Raw genomic sequence first — 20,164 nt, 5'->3', positions numbered from 1 at the left:
GTTGTTTAGAAGCATAAAGATTTGGTCTAAAATATTTAAACACTGATAAGAGTTCTTTCTTTTTGAGTTGTTTCTCTTCGTCACAGGATTTAACTGTGTTTGTTTTTTCTGAAAGACTTCTGATAAAAGAGAGGTTTGGACATGGTGTGTGTTAATCTGCCGACGCCAGTGGACGGGCCTGGTGGTGAAATGAGCCCACAAACAATGGCTCTTAATAGGCAGGATGAAATGGTCGATGAGTAATCTGAAATTTCCCACAAGAAAGAAGAAGGGGAGAGAAAGCAAAAGAAAGAAGTTGAAAAAACAGTTTCTTCCTCACATGCAGAAAGCCGACACTTCAGACTCAAGTGCTCGCTGCTGTCTTTCTCGGGGAGAGAGACAGAGAGGAAGTGATTTCTCTGGTTTCTTTTCTGAAGGTGGAAGGTTGAGCCTGATTGCACGGGAAGCCCTGGTCATTGACTGTGATTTCCTGCTCTGACTACTGTTTTCCTAAGTTTCCCCTTAAGCGTCACATGGCACCAGTTACAGTTACATTATTACTCAAATGGAGATTGTGCTGGGCAGCATAAGGAGAGCGAATTTTTGATTATACGGTACATTTCACCGAGACCCTTCTGAGATGTTGGTTTACAGTTGGTTTAAAGATATCAAATACGATCGTGAAATATTTGTCTAATATGTCTAATATTACTGTAGTCAATTCAGAAAACTAAATGTATGTTCTTTCTCCTGTTGCTCTATGAATGTGGTTCCCAGTTCATGTGTCTATAAAGCTGCCTGCTGTGCCTGTGTTTAGTCTTAACACTCTTTTCAAAGCGCTCCAGTTGTTTATTTCTTAATATTCCATGCTTGCTTTTTAAATAATAGTTCCTTTATCAGCACCACTACTGCTTGACCCCACACCCATCGCAGACTATTTGTGCAGCCGTGAAGTTCCCACAGTGGTCGTGTGATGCCTGGTTGCCCAGTAGGAAAACACCACTAGTCTAATTGCTCTGTCTGTGCTCTGCTGCCTCATCAGTTTAGAATGAACTGATCCGAGATTTGATTTCTGTGTTGGATGCCCTCACATTGCCCTTTTTCAACCTCCCTGCCAGACTCAGTTGTAGTCTAACAGCTTCTTCAGGGCCGGAGCTGTAAATTTGATACAAAGGGCAAGCGTATTTTCAATTTCACTCATTTTAAAGGAGGTTTCTTGTTCCACAGATCCTGAGCAACCATTTGTGGAGTCCCATGATCAGACTCCAGACATCCTGGGAATCTACAGGTATGAGACCAGCCTGGTGGTCCCCTGCCGGACGTCTTCTCCTGACACTACTGTAATCCTCACAGGGGTAAGGCCTCACCATGACAACCATTTCACATTTTCTGCTTGTGCCTTCTACTTGTAGGTTAAGTTGTTTTATGGCACTATTTATTAGAGTTGAGTATTATTGTGTACCACTGTTTGCTACTTGTCCCCTCTCTCGCCTGTGTCTTCTATTATCTTATGCACTGACTGAATATTGTGTTGATGTGTATGTTAACCGTGGCTAATTCCAGGTGAAAGTTAGCGATCATACCATCAGGCTTAAAGCCGGTGGCTGAACATACTGTACCTGCCTCCCCTTTGTTGGTGTCCAGGAATTTGCCTAGTGCTCACGATTGCCAGTCTGAGCCCAGTACATAACCTGTTAGGATGTGGACTTAAGATCAATTACACCGTATGACATGTAAGAAGTCAAGATTGCTATAAAAACCACAGCAAGGCATATTTACTTGATTTCTTGGAAAAAAACAAAAGTGTTTCCACTCTGTGCTCAAGGCATCTCACAGGTTCTCACACCCCTTAAGCGTTAAAACAATCCAGTGCAGAGAAACAGACCAGGGACAGTGGCATGTCTGAGGGAAGCTCAGGGGCGGCGAAGGGAGTCACTCTGTCTGCTTCCTGTAAGAGCAGGAAGGTGCTCCAAGAGTGTGTTTTCTTATAGAATAGATTCTGACTAAATTTAGTCCCCCTGCGTTTTACAAACATCAGGAAATGCCGGAGACAAACAGTCCAGTCTCACGGAACAACAGGTAACTTATCATGAGGCCTGTAGGAACCGGAACAAGAAAAAAAAAGACGTCAGTGAAGAAGACCTCCCTGTTGGGTCGCCATGCCAACAAATAAGAACATGTGGCATAGTGTGGACTGTGGACAAACACTTCTGACTCAGATGGCACAGATAATGGTTGTGTGACCTTCCTGCTGTTGGTAAATCTTTGGCACTCCTCCTTCCTGCTCCCTTTCCTTCCTTCCTTCCTTTCCTTCCCTTGCCTCCTCTCCCAGTCCCACTTCTGGCATGAGAACAAACATCAGCAGGCACGTACATCCTTTTCCGAATCCGCAAAGTTTTGTGCTCCATTGCATAAATGATTACCGAGGTTACACTCCACAAAACAATGCAAACTAATTGGACTTTCACTCTGGCAGATGTCTGTCCCCAGCTGAGCCCAGTAGAGCGTTAGATACATGTTAAATGAAGTTGAGAGCAGCGTTAGACTCCAATCTGTCTGGCTCAGTGATCTTTAATGAACATCACAAGTGTCACCAAATGTCTCTGAGTGCTGACAAAAAAAAATCTCTGCTCCACTTTTCCATCATTGCAGTTCCCACCCGCATCAGAGAAGGTTCCTAAGGAAATGTCTTGGGATCCAAAGGTGGGATTCACGATTCCCTACGGTCCCTCCACTATGTATAATATGCTCATCTGTCACGCCACGGTCAACGGTCGTGAATTCAAGTCAATGTACATTCCTATGAGACAAAGTGAGTCTTTCTGTTCAAGTTTTCCCATTGAATTAAAAGTGATAGACTTGTGTTGATATGTCTGCTTCCTATTGCCATTGCACTGATATGCAGTCATTGTTTCTTGATCACTTATGTCTCCCTATATCCGTCCCCATTTTTCAGCATCTGTTCTAAAAAATGTGAAGATTGACCACGAACGTGTCCGAGTGTTGGTCGGAGACACCCTCGTCCTCAACTGTACTGGTGAGACCACCTACAATGGAAGAATCAACTTTACATGGGAATTTCCAAGGAAGAAGGTAAGCTGAAGTTTTATTTTTGGTAAACTATATGTAGCCTCAGATGTTGTATTAGTGGAGTTCATGACATTTCCTTTGCCTTCAGGAAAATCGTCATTATATTAACAAGACCAAAGGTAACCCTGCTGACGCTCTTGTAATGAGCAACAGTTTACACTTGCCAAATATCACCATGGAGGATAAAGGGATCTACCGCTGCAGAGCTGAGATTGATCCCACAAAACACACAAATGTCTCTGCAAAAGTCATTGTCTTCGGTGAGTATGATTCGGAGGATCACAAACTAAAAAAATACAACTAAATGGTCATATAAAAATAAACATTAAACATATAAATCTTCGGCCACTGTACTGATATTACAACAAAACGATGATGACTGTACTCACATCCTTTTTCCCTCTGGCATGGACTTCAACATATGTCATTAATCTTTTGTTCCAGAGCATCCATTCCTCAATGTCTCCTCCAGGCATGAGCGACCAAGTACAGTGACTGTCACAGAAGGTAGAAAGAAGCTTGTGTTTGATCCAAAGGTCAACGCTCTGCCACGAGCAGTATTGATAGGGTGGTAAGCAATGGTTTATATGTCACAATAATTATTTGATCAACTTATTGATATATGGACAGCACATGATCCCGATATTGCCTCCTGTGTTTACATGCAATTTAACAGATGAAGAAAAGTTATTTAGGTGACTGTAAGTGTCTTCAATTTGATGCAAATACTAATAAAAATTCAGATCTAGCAGATTTGAATGTTTTCATAGAGGGGAGGCTTTTATTCAGCTGCTACACTGTAAGAAATAGGAGTAGAAACTGTATCGACCAGCAATGTGCAGCAGAGATAATGGGGATTCAGAGAGGTGCCAAAGTGGATTTGGCCAATATTATTTGTTGCTTTTTGAAAGGGTGCAGATGCATTATTGTTATTATATCAGTGTTATAAAATGGGTTTAAAATGACAACTGCATAGTTTATCGCATTTATTTTTTGTGGTAGTGTATCACCAACAGAAGTAGTTATTGTGTCAGGGTACCTTTTACTGTTTAAACATGGTTCAAAAATCTCTCCATGCCTCCAATTTTTAGGTATAAGGACGGCGTCCCTATCAAGAAGAATTCCACCTGCTACAGGATGGTTAATTTCAGCTTGATGATCTCTGATGTCCAGCAGAAGCATGCTGGGGTCTTCACCATAAGCCTGGGCAACCAAGCGAAGAGCTTGTATAGGAATCTGAGCTACACTCTGATAGTCCACGGTAAGCCTCTGCCATAAACCTGATAATGACTATCAGTCGTAAAGGAAATGAAGCAGTGCCTCGGCTGCAGCTCTGTGCTGCTGCTGCTCTCAGTACAGTTCACTGGACGGCAGGTAGCAGCTCTAGTATGAGAGGAATTTGGGGGCTTGTTGATTCCAGGGCTGGATTGACGTAGCAGGGGCAGCTGTTGTTGATTATTGGGGCTCTTTTGAAGGGGGTTTGGCGCAGTGTGTAAATGGCCCGGGCTCTATTCTGCACGCAGACTCCAGCCGCTCCAGACCCCCCCCTAGTCACCAGCATTTATTTGCATCCTCACCATGTGTATATACAGTGCGGCTCATATAAACAACATGTTCCTTACAGTATGTGAACAGCTTGAGATAAACAAGGACTGAGTGTGTAATCATTGTTATGGTGACTTTAGAAAGAACACTGATGACTGTTAACACTAGAGGTTATTAATCTTTTATTGTTTAGGTGTAAACTTGACTGAAGTCTGCTCAAGGATGTGTGTCAGTAACTTCAAGCTTACCATGGGGGGGCAGAGCGATTTTGTTATTTCCCTGCATTCTTTAAACATTATCTAGGAATCCTAATAGCGTGCCAAGACGTGGAAAAAATCAGCCCCCCTTCTGGCTTGTATACGCTTTATTTACGGTCCTGCTGTCTTGTCCCACTTCTCAGCTTCAACTTCAAGTTCAGTTCGGTTTATTGGAATGTAAAAAAGAAAAAACAAGAAAAAACACACAGAGAGACAAACAAACACAGCAAAGAGAGAGTCCTGGTATTAATTAGGGAACTATTTAAAATTTTGTTCAGAAGTTGTTTCAGAGCTCTCACAATGCTCCAACTTGAATGTGTTTTACGTGATGTGCATGTGTAGTTTAACTATTTTGAGCTGTTCAAAATGGAGAGAAATGTTGAAGTAATGTAGACTGAGATGGCACGAGGATCTTTGTCTGCTGACATGGTTGATTGGCCGACCTGGGCATGGGCCACACCGGGGTTGTTCTTTGACCTACAGCCCCGGGCTAGCCAATCATCCTGCCATTCTTCTCTTACACTGCCGTCTAAAGGAGAACCGGTGTCAATGGCACCCTTTTCATGGCTATCCATCATGACTGTCGCATCTCATTATAAAGACATTATGAGATTCCACACTGAGCCGGGCAGGCAGATGGTTTATCTAACCTGTTGTCTTTCTCTCTTTATCTCTCTCTCTCTCTGTATGTTTATGTGTGTGTGAACTTCCCTCTCACAGTCAAGCCAACCATTTCAGAGGCGGAGCTACCCTCGGTGAATGTGCAGACCTACATGTTTGGCAAGCAGCATCAGCTAACCTGCACTGCTTACGGGTTGCCCATGCCAACCATCACTTGGCTCTGGCAACCGTGTCAATCAGGCCCCAGCCTTACAGAGTGAGTCACCAACCATTTCTTCTCTGTTTCCAGAGATGTTTGAACTAGATTTTCATGCTTGGTTATTGATCCAATCTTGAGGAAGCAAAAGCAAATTGAGGGGAAAGTTTTTCAAAGTTCAAGCAGCTCTAATCAGTTATGAATACCTGACATAACTCCATTCAAACATCTATCACATGCCACTAGCTACCATTTAGTGTTCCTGTAGTGAGTGTGATGTTTCACTCATTAACCTGATGTGTACTATAGTTTTAGCTGCCAGTTTTCAGTTTAATCTGAGCTCCAGTAACTTTTCTTTGTCCATAAACTGTCATGCTGATGACTCATCGAACACTCAGGGATGTATTGCTTTAAGGACTGCCACAGCACTGGAGTTGCATTCACAAATGCACAGACTTAACAGTAGATAAGTTCACAGCCTCCAGTCCGTCCCGGGGATCCCACTGGAGAACAGATCTACATTGACAGGATTGACTCTGGCCCAGAATGTGAACCATTAATCAAAGAAACGTGGCCTTCGAGATCTGGCCTCTCGTTTTTGGTCAGCGAGTGTGTAGATTGACGGGGAATCACAGGGGAGATATATTAATCTCAGATTCCCCGAAGCTCATACAGAGCCAAATAGAACTGAATGTATGAGTGAGTGCGCAGGAATACCGGCCTGCTAGTGAACCCACAAAGAAACCCATATTGGTCAATGACACCAGGAGACCTGCCAGTCGTAAAATCAGAAAAACAATGGGCCATTACCCTTGGGTTATCAGGACCCAACACCGGTAACAAAAACAACACTGTGGACTGCTGCGCGAGAAAGAGAACAAATTATGTTTCATGTTCGATGGTGTTAATCCATGACTTGCCTCCATTATTTTAGTCATTAAATTATCTCAAACGCCCACTCGTACTTGCCAGATTTGTGATAAATAATAGCAGAGCGTTAGTTGGGTCAAAGCAGCTCTTTCTGCAGGCATAAAGATAATCAGGGCTGGCACTGGGAACAGTGGCCAGGCGATGGCAGGCGGCTAATGAGACAGAGGAACAGCTATAGCCTGGTGGGAGGCCAATTGTGCAAAATGTTTGTTTTATACCGCCCTGACCCTGTAAAGTACCTGTCACTGCAAATCCAACATGAAGCCCTTCAAGATCGTATCTCATCTAAATCTTTGTGAGTTTGGAGGGCAGGGGAAATGCTGAGTGTGGGGAGGGTTTAGAGGTTATAGAAGCTCTCTATGTGGAATGAGGCTGATAGTGAAGGGGGCAGAAATACGGGGGTGTCTTTATCACCAGGTTGAGAAGTTATCAGCTGTCCCTTGTTGACCGCCAAGGTCTTAGGATCAACCTTATCTCCTCTGGCCAGAACGTGGAGGGGGCGTTTCCTGTACGAGGTGACGCACAGCACAGCCCTTCCTGTCGCTGTTGCTGTTTCCTCCTCTGCCTCTCCTCTCATCAGGCTGATTGTTCCCCACCACGGGCGGTGAAGGGTTTGGGGGTGGGGGTCAAATCAAGGCTTTCTTTAGGTTTTATAACCCAGGCAAGCTGGTCCTGGTGCTTGGATTCAGATCAGACTAAGTGGTCTGTTCCAATACCCTCAACTGCTCAGCAAGTTGTACATTATGATGTTTGATCTGAGCAGAATGTGTTTTAACGTCACCACATTAAAAATGAAAGTCTGCAGTTTTCTTATGTGTTGAATCATCCAACATGTCTCTACACATACTGACAGCATGACTGGACGGTCGGGTTTATTGCATTTTGTCTGTCCTGCAGTTGCATTGCTGACACCAAGCCAATCCTGGTCAATGCTGATGACAGAGGAAATAACTCCCACAACTGGATTAAGAGCATAAACGTCAAGCGTGAACTGGTTAAAGGAAAAAACAAGGTATGTGGTTTAAATTTGTATTGACTGTTTCCACACGTTTTTATTAAAAAACAGCAGATGCACTTGTAACATACTCTGTTCACCATGAAATGTTGTTACCAAATAACAGTGACCAGCTCAACAGTCTTATTGATGAGAACTGGATCTAGAAGATGTCTAGACATCCCTGAATTGCCAGCAGCTTGCTCAGATTCAAGCAGAAATCTTCCGTGACTGTGGCTTGAAAATCAGATTCAACATCTGACATCCATAAATATGACAATTTTCCTCTCATTGGCAGTGATTCAGTGCTTCTCTTTGCTGAAAAGGATTCATTTTATCTGCATTAGTAGTGACTTATGTAACTGTGACCAAAACTCATGAAAGCAGTCTGTTTTAAAGTTTTGTTTTTCACTGCTGCACTAAAAAAGGCATAATAAAATGTGGAAATCACTTGGTTCTACACATGTTATCTGCTACATCTGAAGAAGAACAAGCCACATTGATAACTAACATACATTTGCAATATATGTTACAGAGCTAATAAGGTAGCATAACTGAAATGGATTTCCTTTGGTACAAAGCTTCCCTCTCACTGGAACGATTGAGCGATATCAGGGCCACGATTACGATATTATTTTGACGTCTATAGAAATAAATGGTAACAAACAGATCAATCTTTAACTTTGCTCCCTGTCGGGGCGTCTTTTTGACAAATAAATTACCCTGATAATACGAGTTTAGGGAGGTGGAAAGAGTCTGTAAGCAAAGCTGGAAATAAAAGTATGCAAAAAGCAGACAGAATCATAAACAAAAGACACAAGGCCCAACATCCACGCTGGATTTTTTCGTATCACATTTATCAAGGATATCAGGATTTTGTGACACCCCTGGTATATTGCTGCAATTTTACATAATGTGATTATAGAAGTGAAGTTTTATCATGTAAACAGGACATTTAAGCAGATGGAACTTGCCTTTGTCACTGCTGTGAATTTAAACACATTTAGCTGTCTTACACCTAAAAATATAATTTGCTCTGCTCAAATAGCACAGCCCTCCTATCTGCTAAATCATCACAGCGTGGGCTTTATCAGTCCATCGGTTTTTCTTAGGAAACATCAGAGACATATTACCACGCAAAAACCAAAACATGCCACACACTGAGGAAACTGTAGACATTTCTGCAAATGTCCTGTGGGAGCCTGTTACTAAAACTGTTCACCCCAAACATAATTGAGAGCAGGCCTCCACCAGCTCGCGAGTCTGTCTATAGGATTAGGTTAAAGAAACCCATCGCAGCAGGCTGGGTCAAATTAGGGCACAAATACATCAGCATACAAGTATTCTGCAAGAGAAGGAATCAGTGATCTAAGTCTGTTTTCATCTAAAGTTTCTGGGACACGACTGGTTGATTTATTGACTGTTGCTCTGAGATAAAGAAACTCAGAATCACATCAACTGAGTAATTGTAAATTAAGCTGTTTTCACAGAGCATCAGTTCTAATATGTCTCTGACATAAATAGGGAGGCACCACTTTATTTACAAGGACTTGTGGCCAAACGCTGGTGCTTTATGAGGGTCGGGACTAAGGGTCAATGATAACAAGCAGCAGTTTGAAAGAAGAGGGATTTGTTGGAAGTGAATTCCTCTCTGTCACCTCACATAAATCGTGTTGGCCCGTGAATAAGAACGTAGTCGGGGCCGGGCCTCTGAAGGCCCAGTAGAGAGGGAGACTGGCCCGGGTCATAATATAAGAAAAACACAGGGTGAGGACATGGGCACAAAGGTCACAGTGCGTCTGGTCAGGTCTCCTCTTTGGGACTGTGCATAATCGTTTAAATGACTGTTTTCGAGCTTGGGTTACAATATGGTGAGTAATAGCCGTAACGTAATACCATAAGGCCACTCCATCAGTGTTTTGACAAATGTCAGAGCAGCGCGAGTTGGACAATACGATAACTTTTTAACACTTGTTTACGTGGTGAACACTGAATGTGCACGGAGGCTGAAATTGTTTCATGACTACAGCTGTGCGTCTGAAATTCAACACAATCGCTCCTACAAGCCCAGGAAGTTTAGTCCAGCATACACCCAGACAATACACCCACATCACTCACTCTCTTTGATGCAGCCGACTGCCCTCCAAAAACAGATGTCACTACGAACACTAAACAGAACCCCACGCAGTCTGGCCCTCGCCCAAGTCTCACTTATTATTTTGTCTATTTGTGCCATTAAAACGTTGTAGTGGTGTGGTGACACAATTGAGTGTGGCATTAGAAGTGCTTTCCAGGAAATGGACATGCACTGCAGTAGATCTACAGCGCAGGTCCGAAGGAGACTCAGTGGGTTTTAAAGCTCCAGATGTATCCTTTCATTAATGTGAAGCACTGGAGAGTAGAAAACAGACCAGGCTCGCTCCAGACCTCTCACCCGCCTGTTAACTCACTGCTCCGATGGTGATTGAAACCCCAAGCGTAAATCACACTAAAAGTCACAGTGGAGTTCTGTTTAACACAACCTGCTTTATTTTGCTTTGATTAATCACTAATAATCACCTTATTGATCCCAATTAGACTGTGAGTACCCTGGTGATCGGAGAGGCTAGCGTGTCAGGAAAATACTCCTGTGTGGCGAAGAATGAAGCCGGCCACAGCACAATGATGATTCCTTTCTACGTTGATGGTAAGTGGGTCACCAGGAAACAACAGCTGAAATGTCAACATTTAGAACTTAACTGTTTAAAGGGTAACTCCAGCAAATGTGTGTATTAAAGTGTGCTTACAGGTCTTGAGGAGCAATACTGCACATGTGGAAAAAAGTAGAATAAGACCTTTTTTTGTGGCTCCAGTAGGGCTGCATGTAATCTGATAAATCACTAAGTATCACTTTGGGTAGTGTAGGTGCCAGGTTTTGAAAAGAGGAAAAAGGGTTGGTAAAATATTTTCAACTCTGGTTCTGCTGTTTCGATTTTGATCATTTGTTTTTAAAACTCTCCATAATGGGTCCAACAGTGTTGTACATAAATCGAGGGGAATTAACTGGATTTAGAAAAGTCGCCACTAATACGTCTCTCTACAATATCTGCATGTTTGATCGCCGTCTGTTATAAGAACTGAACAATTTGCTACTTTTGCTTTTACTTTCCATATAACCTGATTTTTACAGCGATGTTAAAACCAGTGCAGTTCTCAGCTTCTCCAACAGTAGTGGCAAACTTCAACTTGTGAGGTGGATAATACATAGAGATGTGAAGAAATCAGGCCTGTACGTCAGTTGTGCCCCTATCTGAGAACATGCACCTTACATAAAATCACTGGACGTGCAGAAGAGACAGATGTTGGCAAAAAGTGGATCAACAATATAATAATTCTTACATTCTGTCAATTATTGCTATTATTGCTGGCTAGCTAGTACAGTAGTGTAAGTATATAAATCAAATCAGTCACAACACTGGACCAGTGGACTGCTTTTCAAAACCTGGTCTCTACATTACCCACAATATATCTTAACCACTGAGTGACATCACTTGAGGTGATTTATCAGATTACATGCAGCTTCCTCTGGAGCCACAAAAGGCTTTATATACCTTTTTTTCACATATGCAGTAGTACTCCCCAGGACCTGTAAACACACTTAAATGTGTAAAATTGGTGGACTTACCCTTTAAGTGCACGCAGAAATACTGCTGAGTTTTATTGCAGTAACTGCAAAGCGCATTACACCGTGCACTGGAGTCTTTCAAATGATCTACACACAGTACACGCTGTAATGAATTGCGAGAACAGCGAAGGAATGTGCAGATTGTATTGTGCAATAAAGAAACCAGAGGGGGGCATTAATTGAAACCATCTTCCACTGTAGCGGAGCAGCTTCAGGGCGGAAGAGAGGCAAACATGTCCTGAGCCATATGGAGTGCTATAATGGCACGCGTTTAAAAACAGCTATGAATAACTGCATTCCTGCTCCAGTGCCAGCAGGTCATTCCTCTCTCTCAGTGAGCCTTCTGCTATGAGAATTTGCTTTTTTATGTGCCGCTGAGCATTTCCAAATGTTCCCGAAGTGAATATCCATTGAGACAGTTATGTAATGATAGTGAGGATGAGGTGTCACTGCACACAAGCGGAGTTCACCGTGCAACAAAGTGAATCACATTTCCTTAAAAGTTCAGTGAATCAACACTCCCTGTGGGTGAAGGATTGCTTTTGGAGAGGGATGGATGTAGGTGAACCCATATTTGAGGAGATGCCAAGTACCAAAAAGTAGTCTCTGATGGTGGGAGAATTACCAAGAGGAATGTGCCCTCCTCCAGAGGTGAGGAGGACGGAGGATGATGGAATGCAGCTAGAAAAGAGGACAGAATTGTAATAACAGCTGTCCTCTCTTACGGAACACAGAATGCTTTCCAGCAATCTGAATAAACAAGCACAGTCTGGTTCCCCTGGGGCCCAGACACAGCTCGTCTCCAATTGGATGAGTGCAGGAGCGCCATCAGCAATTCTGTCCACCGGCAACGTGCTTCCAATTAACAGTGATGAAACAGGAAATAACTGCAAATTTGACATTCCTGGCCTCGCGACAAGCAGTTCTGTGTCCAAAATAGGATCTCGGGCCAGCAGCATACGTGTCTCTCTACATGCGTGTGAAACAGGTGACACGGTCTCTACTTTGTCATTCTAGATCACCCCGGGGAGATTACCATCGAGCCTCGGGAAGCGATCGAGGGAAATGACGTCACTTTGACCTGTCGGGCAGCTCGCTACCTCTACACAGATCTGCGGTGGTTGGACTCTTCGAATCAGACGATCACATCCAACGTGTCTGGTCTGCAGCTCAGCAACTACTCCATTTCTCTCTCTCTCCATCTGCATAATGTGTCCCAAAACAGCACCAATGGTTACAAGTGTCAAGCATACAAGCTTTACAAGAAGGTTGAACTCAAGAGAGCTGTGCTTGTTGTGGATGGTAAGTTAGAAGAGAAGCTGATTGTTCTTTTTAGTTGCTGCTAATTGCAACACGATTTCCATAAATGACGTCTGTTACTGTCAGTCAGCTGATGTTCCAAAATTAAATCAGTCATTCTGCTGAGGTGTAATCGTGTGATAACAATTATGTCATTGTACCGTTAGCACATAAAGGAACACAGGAAACAATCTTGCAATTCTTCATAAGCTGCCGTCTAAACAAGTTTCATTTGTGCAGTGAGAAAACGCCCCTGGCTGAGTCAAAACCTGACAAATCAAGACGTGAACAGCAGCAGCACCCTGATGCTGGCCTGCTACGCTCTGGGAGTTCCTTATCCCAACATCACGTGGTCCAAAAATGGTGTTCCAGTGAAAGAAGGACCTGGTATGCTAAGAATTGTACTCTATGTGCTATGATCATGTAATAAAGTATTCTAAAATGTACTTTTTACCACTTTAATAGCTAGTGGAACCCTGTACAAACTAGATGAAGGACTGAAAGCTGCTAATCTTTATTAGTAGAGCAACATAATCAGCAGGTGGAGCTGTCAGTCCCTTTGCAAGACGCCAACAGATTTACAGGATAATGTTTCTTCAGAGAAAACAGTTCTTCACTTGAAGGCATATTTTACCAAAGCATGAATAAACAACATATATGTTTATGTACCTGCATATGCGTAGCCAATTACACAAGAATCCTTTGGGAGACGTTTGTGCGGTGACTTTGCCATCACTTTTAGTACAGTGCAACTTGTTTACATTGTAACTGCCTATTAACAGCGTTGCCTTCAGGTTCTCATATTTGCATTCACATGCACACAATTATCAAACTAATCCAAACACAGTGAGAAAATGAGTTAGCCAAAACTCTTCCAACAGAAAATATTATTTTTGGCTTGAATAGTGCAGTGGAAGTGGGCTAGGTCATCCGTAATTTTTAAAACTAGAGTGCCTGAAGAAAATAACATTTCTTCAGTGTTTCAGTGTTAGATGCCAGACTTTTTTTTTTTTTTTTTTTTTTTCTTATAGTTCAGGGTATCATTTTGACTGAGAGGCTGTGTGTTGCAGGTATCACACTGGGAGAGGACGGGGTTCTGACCATCGAGAGGGTGAAGAAAGACGACGAGGGTCTGTACGAGTGTACGGCCGAGAACAATGTGGGCGTCGCGAGAACAAGTGCTGTTGTTACTGTGCTCGGTAAGTCCTTCGTGCACCTTGCCATCACAAATACAACTCTGTGTAAAACATAAATGTGTGATTTCTCAACCCTTTCTGACATGTACTCATTTGAAAATTACAAAAACAATATATTGAATGTTTTACCTCATTAACTGGGTAGTTAATTCTTAAAAGCCTCAGTCAGTCAGAAACTGATGGTTTGAGGTTCACCACTTTGTGTCATGATTATATAGATTATATCACTACCTGGGCTCAGGTGCTTGTACTTTGCAAATGATGGCATTCTGTTTCCACAGTTTGTGTGTGTTCTGCTACAGATCACATCAAATTCCCTTATCACCACTGCATTTTCTTTTTTTTCAATCGCAGCCTGTCAGAGGTCTTGTTGGCGTTCATGCTTTCTTGTCACCATGACAAATAGGTCTGCTCTAGTTTCAGTATGAAAAGTCTCCCCTGACAGAAAATCTGTGGCTCACAGGAATGCCAAGTGAATTCCTTCTTGGGTTTTATGATCAAGGCTCTGGCTGCGAGTCCTTACCTTGAGGACATGACCTCTGTGAAGTGTTAAGAGGTCCACTAATGAGTGCAAAGAGATTGACTGCTGCAACAGCCCAGGGGCTGGAAACACAGCGTAGATAACTGCAGGAGAAGAGCTGTGTACTTAACATGTGAAACTGATGGCAGGTTGTGAAGGTGCGGAGGCCAGTGTAGGAGAGATACCATGCAGCCAGTTTTTGTCCACATCTAGTCACTTAAAAAGATTTTTTTCATTCCATTTTCACCACAAAGAGACTTTCTCAATAAGCTGTATTCAAGTTCTGCTTTGACTGCTTAGTCCAGGATCGCACGAAATAAGAGCCAGAAAAGCTTTGTGAAGATTCAAAGGGTATTAGCTTTCAAAGTGTCGACATGGATGGTAAGAAAAACAGTGTTTGGATGAAAAGAGTGATGGAAAAATCGCTGTATCCATGTCCCAAACAAACCAGAAATAAACACCAGTGTGTGTTTCCACTTCCTTTTTGTGTACAATCAATCACAGAATTAAGAAAAAAAAAACAATGAAAGTTCCTGCATTCCAAAAACAGGCTCCCTGTTTACAAATTTGAACCAGATCAAATCCTCGTCAATATAATATGACAACAATATGAGATCATGAAGAAGTACAAGGGGATTTTTTTTCTTTTTTGCCTAAGTGTTCTGGTCGTTTACAAGAGCTGTTCTCTTTTCAGGGGATGAAGGGAAGGCAAATGTGGAGGTCATCATTTTGGTGTGCACAGGAGCGGCAGCCACGTTCCTCTGGCTGATGCTTATCCTCTTCATCCGCAAGCTGAGGAAGGTAAGGTGTTTCTTCTCAGAAGCTACATGAGATGTTACAGTTAAGTTAAGTAACGTCACGTTCCTGTAATTTTTGTTGATTTGTTCCATGAGTTCTAGGGACTTCGTGGAAGTGACTGACTCATGTATCTTGTGAAATACACTTGACTGGGAGGATAAATTTAGCCACTGTTAATAATTTCCACATGTCCTGACAATTGGGAAGTGCAAAGCTCATTATGAATGTACAATATGGCCTCAAAGGAGAACAGAATGTGCTCCCTCTGTGATGAAACTGTGGGAACATTTCTGTGCCTTCGACCTGGAGCAAGAATCTGAAGTCACGTTAAACATTTTCACATCTTAACATTATCATCTTTTGTGAAGATCATGAAATGTGTCCTCTAACACCTTCAGCAACCAGCGCAGTATAAGATGGGTCCATCTATCATCATCGACCCTGACGAGTGTCCCCTCGAGGAGCAGGGTGATTTTCTTCAGTATGACAGCAGCAAATGGGAGTTTCCCCGTGACCGCCTGCGGCTGGGTGAGCACTGTGCAATCCTACCCAACTAAATATTTAATTTTTGTTTCGTTAAAGCTGTCAATTGCTAGACTTCATCCAAATCAAACCTTTGGTGAGGTTGATATAGTTTCTGCATTGTTGTGATTTTTACTTTTTTTAACGAGTCAAGAAGCAGAACCCTGTTAAGATGCACAGTTTGGAAGAACTGCAAAACATAAGCTATTAAACAGTCAAAGACTCCAGATAATGACCCCACCTGTGTAGAGAAATGTGCTTCTCCTCCCTTTACTGGTGATTAATGACCACTGTACTATAGTTTACTAGCTATTTTATTTCTTTGTATGTTTCCCCCTCTGTCTTACTTCGTCTTTTTAGATTAATTCAGACATGCAATGCAAATTTCCTACAGTGTGGGACAATAAAGTTAATCTTGAATCTTAAATCTTGAATTTACTATCTCTGGTTTGAACGTATTTCATTTAATTACGTTAAAGTGTGCAGATGACAAAAAGAATGATTGTTGAAAGGTCAAAAGCTCATTTTGAAAGCGGTTCATGCTAAGGATTTATACAGCCGCATTAAGGTACATAGAAAAAAGCGTCACCCCCCCATTACTTATCAGTGACCTGTGCTGTCATCCAGTCTTCAGTGAACAGTATGTTTTCTAGAAACAACTGCCTGGAGATCAGAGCTCCAGCATGTTGTTTTAATTATAGACCCATTATTGCCTGACTGACAGGGAATCCAGTCTGATTTCCCCCCCTGAGGGACAGGAAGCTCTGATGTCGTCCCACTTATCAAATACCTTCTTCCTTTGCCAGGTAAAACTCTCGGCCACGGAGCTTTTGGAAAAGTGGTGGAGGCGTCTGCCTTTGGGATTGACAAGCTCTCAACCTGTAAGACTGTTGCTGTCAAGATGCTGAAAGGTAGGATGTCAAAAATGTCTGAAAAATGGGCATTTATATACATAACCTCTTGTCCTTTTTCACATAACTTCAACTTGGCTCTGGTTCTTCCCCGAAGCACCAGACAGACCAGCATTAGCACAGTATCTACTGCTGTATGGGTATCAGATGAATTACATCTTTCTGTCATTTCTGCAGAGGATTTATTTATTGTGAACATTACAGGCTCATGAGCTACAGCACCACATGTGCCTACAATTAATGTTTGTATGGCTTAAGGGTTCAAAGCTAAGCATGCAATGTATGATCCTTGCAAAGTGCAGTTAGAGACCTCTAACCCCCTCCTCGATGAAGAGATTGAGTGCATGCAGATCCGGCAGCTGAGATCAGTATGTTCAAAATCTGCAGGTGAACAAGAGTTCAAAAGTTTAAGATTCAAGAACAAAATGAGCCATAAAAATATGTTTATATTTGACACATTGTGAAGATTATAACATTTGGAAACTGTCCTCAGTCTCTGGTCTAGATTTCTTCAGAGCGGAATTATTTACAATCCCATTCCAAAGTCTTATAAATATTCACAATAAGCCAGAGAGGTTGGATCTTAATGAAAACAGGAAAAACAGCAAGCTAAAAAAAGAAAAAAAAAGAAGGTTAGACTGCAGATGCTCAGCTGTTTCATTCACAACAGCTTTATATGTGGAAAGAATCTCAGTTTCAAATAACTTTTTGCTTAACTAGAAAAGCGTAGTTCGAACCGATCAGCGAGCAGTGATGTGGTGATGATGTATCAGTAAGGATGAAAAGCTGGGCTGTTGTCAGTGTCGTGCCATTTATCATGTCACAGCATAAATCACAGGCGCTCTGAGTCCGTTGTTAGTCGTAGGTCAAACTTAATGGAAAGCAGCAGGTCTCCTCAAATTGACCATGGTTTAGCGCGAGACTCCCCGGCTGCTTCAGCTTCTAGCTCATAAATATCTGGTCGGTCGAAGCTGCAACAATAAAACAACCTCTAAATTTTGATTTTGTTTCTTGATTCAAGGTGAGGACCTGGTATGTAATGTGAGCACCTCCTGTTTAGTTCTCTAATTTTGTTGGCATTTCATTTTAAGGATTTCCTCCATCAAACACTGCTTCTTATCGCCAAAGCAATATTTAATGTTTTTCCATCATGTTTAATGAACTGGCAAAATGAAATTCCTCAGTAATCCAGCCACAAGGGTTCAGGCTTTTTCCTGCTTTCTCTCTCAGACCGAACCAGAAATTTTGTTTTGAAATGTAAAAATCATCACATCAGATTTTATATGAACAGATTTTTGAACAGATAAAAAAGTCATATATTTGAGATGTATAACATTTGATAGTTGGTAACTTAAACAAACTTTTTACAGATTTCAACTAAGAAAGTTTTGTCTGTTCCTTTGTTTGGATTCCATGTGTACATGATCGTAACATCACTGGAATGATCTTGAAACAAAATAAAAGTTCTTAAATTCTGAATCTGATTGAGTATGAAAATGTTAATGATTTTATTGTGGATGTTTAACAATATACAAACCAATGCTGATTGACATGATTACAGGAGGCGCTACGTCCAATGAGCGGAAAGCTCTGATGTCGGAGTTAAAGATCCTGATCCACATCGGCCATCACCTGAACGTGGTCAATCTGCTGGGAGCCTGCACGAAGCCTGGAGGTGAGCGTTGTTACTGAGGCAGTAACAAAATGTAATCTAACTGTTTTGATTTTTGGGTGTAGAACATATAATGTACAATATACAAGAAAAGACATTAAAAGACATTAAATTACTGCTCGCTGTGAGAGTAAAATGTCTATCTTTCTGGTTTTTCAATATTGTGACTTATCACATGCCAGAGGAATAATAAGAAATATACCATCTCAACAGGCCCATTGATGATGATAGTGGAGTTTTGCAAATATGGCAACTTGTCCAACTACTTGAGAGGCAAGAGAGACGACTTCATTGTCTACAAGGTGAGGCACAAGACTTTCTGGCGCCGCTGCTTTCTCATCACTCTCTACGAGTTTGTCAGCAGTGTGGCTGTTTTTGACAACCTTAAAGGAAAGTCCTGTGCATGTCAGCAGTAACATTCAACCCCATCTCTTTAAACATGATATATGTAGAGCCAGGACGGTAAGGTGGTGTCATCGGGATCGGGCTGCGAGCTGAGCGAGCTGATGAAGCGCCGCCTGGAGAGCGTAGCCAGCACCGGAAGCTCAGCCAGCTCCGGCTTCATCGAAGATAAGAGCTACTGCGACTCAGAGGAAGAGGAAGAAGGTAAAGGCCAAGCACGTCTTGCTTCCTTTCAAAGCCCCCCTGCCTGTTTGTCCCTCCTGCTGCCCCCCACCCCCACCCCAACGCCCCACCTCTGCTCCACCCCTCCTGCCCGGGAACCAAAGCTCCCCCTCAGATTGTTTTCTAGCCTGAGTCTGATGGGACGTTTCCTCCTCCTGTTCAGCAGTACAATCAGTGCAGCAGGAGCCACTGTCACCCCACTGAGTCTGGGGAGGCGTCTGTTTATTTCCTGTCCTGACCTGAGTGTTGCTTATACGCAGGCACGGCACGTCGGCCATGTTGTTTCTGACATGTTATTTCTGGTTTGATTAGCTGTTTACTCAGGTGGGCCAGCGGAAGTCCCTCTTGTCAGACCCCCGACCTGCACGCTCGGCCCCTTAACCACACGTTTCACCTGACAAATAGAAGGAATTGTGATTTGTTTTTATCTCTCGTCTGTAAAGGATGTTTTAAAGACAGTAAGCGTGTAGGAGGAAACATGCACGGGACAGGATGGGTTGTTAAGATGGCGTGTTTTAGTCCGGGGCTTTACATTTACAGGTTCCCTCCTGAGAATCACTGCTCTTTCATCTCATGTGTTTCATCTTACAGGTGCTGACTGCATTTAAAAGCAAGATGAGGAGGATTATTGTTCTAGATTTAATGGCCACATACATCTAATTTGAAGAATAAGTCTAACTGGGAAAGCTTTATGTTCTTTTGTTCCACAGAATCGGAGGATTTATATAAGAGAGTCCTGACACTGGAAGATTTAATTTGCTACAGTTTCCAAGTTGCAAAAGGCATGGAGTTCTTGGCCTCACGCAAGGTACTTAATTTTTTCTTCCTGATTTATGTTGGGATTGTTCTGTTTTTTATTTAAAGACCATGTTATTTTGATTTAGATTTGGACACATTTTGCTCATATAGTGAAGGATCGTAATGTTCAGCCTCGTTTAACTGGTATGTTTAAAGCAGAAAACTGATTTACACGCAAAAGGAGGAGTCAAATCTTTTTGAAGTTGCCGTGCATAAATCTCATGCATGAAGTTTTCTGTACTGTAAGTGAAAAAAAATATGTGGCAGACGACAACTTAAAAGATTTGGCTTCTTTTATTTAAGTGTGAACCACTGTTCTTTACTCAACCATCAAATTGTTTGTCCCTGTTACTCCAGTGTTTGTTTTTTTGAAATTTGGAATTCATTCATTTTTTTTTCCAAGTCATTCATAATTTTGTTGAGGCCGGATGGGACTGATTAGAGAATAAAGCCATTGTTTTTAAATAACCTGCTACAGACCGTTTCTTAGCCTGGATATGGAACACATCATCTCCTATTGTAATATCACTGATGACTTGACCATGTGT

At 42.2% G+C, this 20,164-nt stretch overlaps 1 protein-coding gene across 1 annotated transcript in view; it reads left to right on the top strand.

Moving 5' to 3' along the window:
- The window catches only part of kdrl (kinase insert domain receptor like), a 46,719-nt gene that overhangs the window by 9,647 nt on the left and 16,908 nt on the right, over positions 1-20,164 (top strand). The window contains exons 4-22 of the mRNA XM_037076597.1: positions 1,207-1,334; positions 2,632-2,791; positions 2,936-3,072; positions 3,158-3,329; positions 3,514-3,640; positions 4,161-4,330; positions 5,592-5,748; positions 7,516-7,630; positions 10,190-10,298; positions 12,294-12,578; positions 12,816-12,962; positions 13,646-13,774; positions 14,986-15,092; positions 15,488-15,617; positions 16,418-16,522; positions 18,084-18,197; positions 18,408-18,496; positions 18,647-18,800; positions 19,529-19,626. Coding sequence (XP_036932492.1) covers positions 1,207-1,334; positions 2,632-2,791; positions 2,936-3,072; positions 3,158-3,329; positions 3,514-3,640; positions 4,161-4,330; positions 5,592-5,748; positions 7,516-7,630; positions 10,190-10,298; positions 12,294-12,578; positions 12,816-12,962; positions 13,646-13,774; positions 14,986-15,092; positions 15,488-15,617; positions 16,418-16,522; positions 18,084-18,197; positions 18,408-18,496; positions 18,647-18,800; positions 19,529-19,626 — 2,633 coding nt within the window. The remainder of the gene's footprint in view (positions 1-1,206; positions 1,335-2,631; positions 2,792-2,935; positions 3,073-3,157; positions 3,330-3,513; positions 3,641-4,160; positions 4,331-5,591; positions 5,749-7,515; positions 7,631-10,189; positions 10,299-12,293; positions 12,579-12,815; positions 12,963-13,645; positions 13,775-14,985; positions 15,093-15,487; positions 15,618-16,417; positions 16,523-18,083; positions 18,198-18,407; positions 18,497-18,646; positions 18,801-19,528; positions 19,627-20,164) is intronic.

The sequence above is a fragment of the Acanthopagrus latus genome, chromosome 18, assembly GCF_904848185.1.
Source record: "Acanthopagrus latus isolate v.2019 chromosome 18, fAcaLat1.1, whole genome shotgun sequence".
NCBI lineage: Eukaryota > Metazoa > Chordata > Actinopteri > Spariformes > Sparidae > Acanthopagrus > Acanthopagrus latus.
The sequence above is the reverse complement of the archived record's forward strand: the minus strand, read 5'-3'. Positions and strand labels throughout refer to the sequence as shown.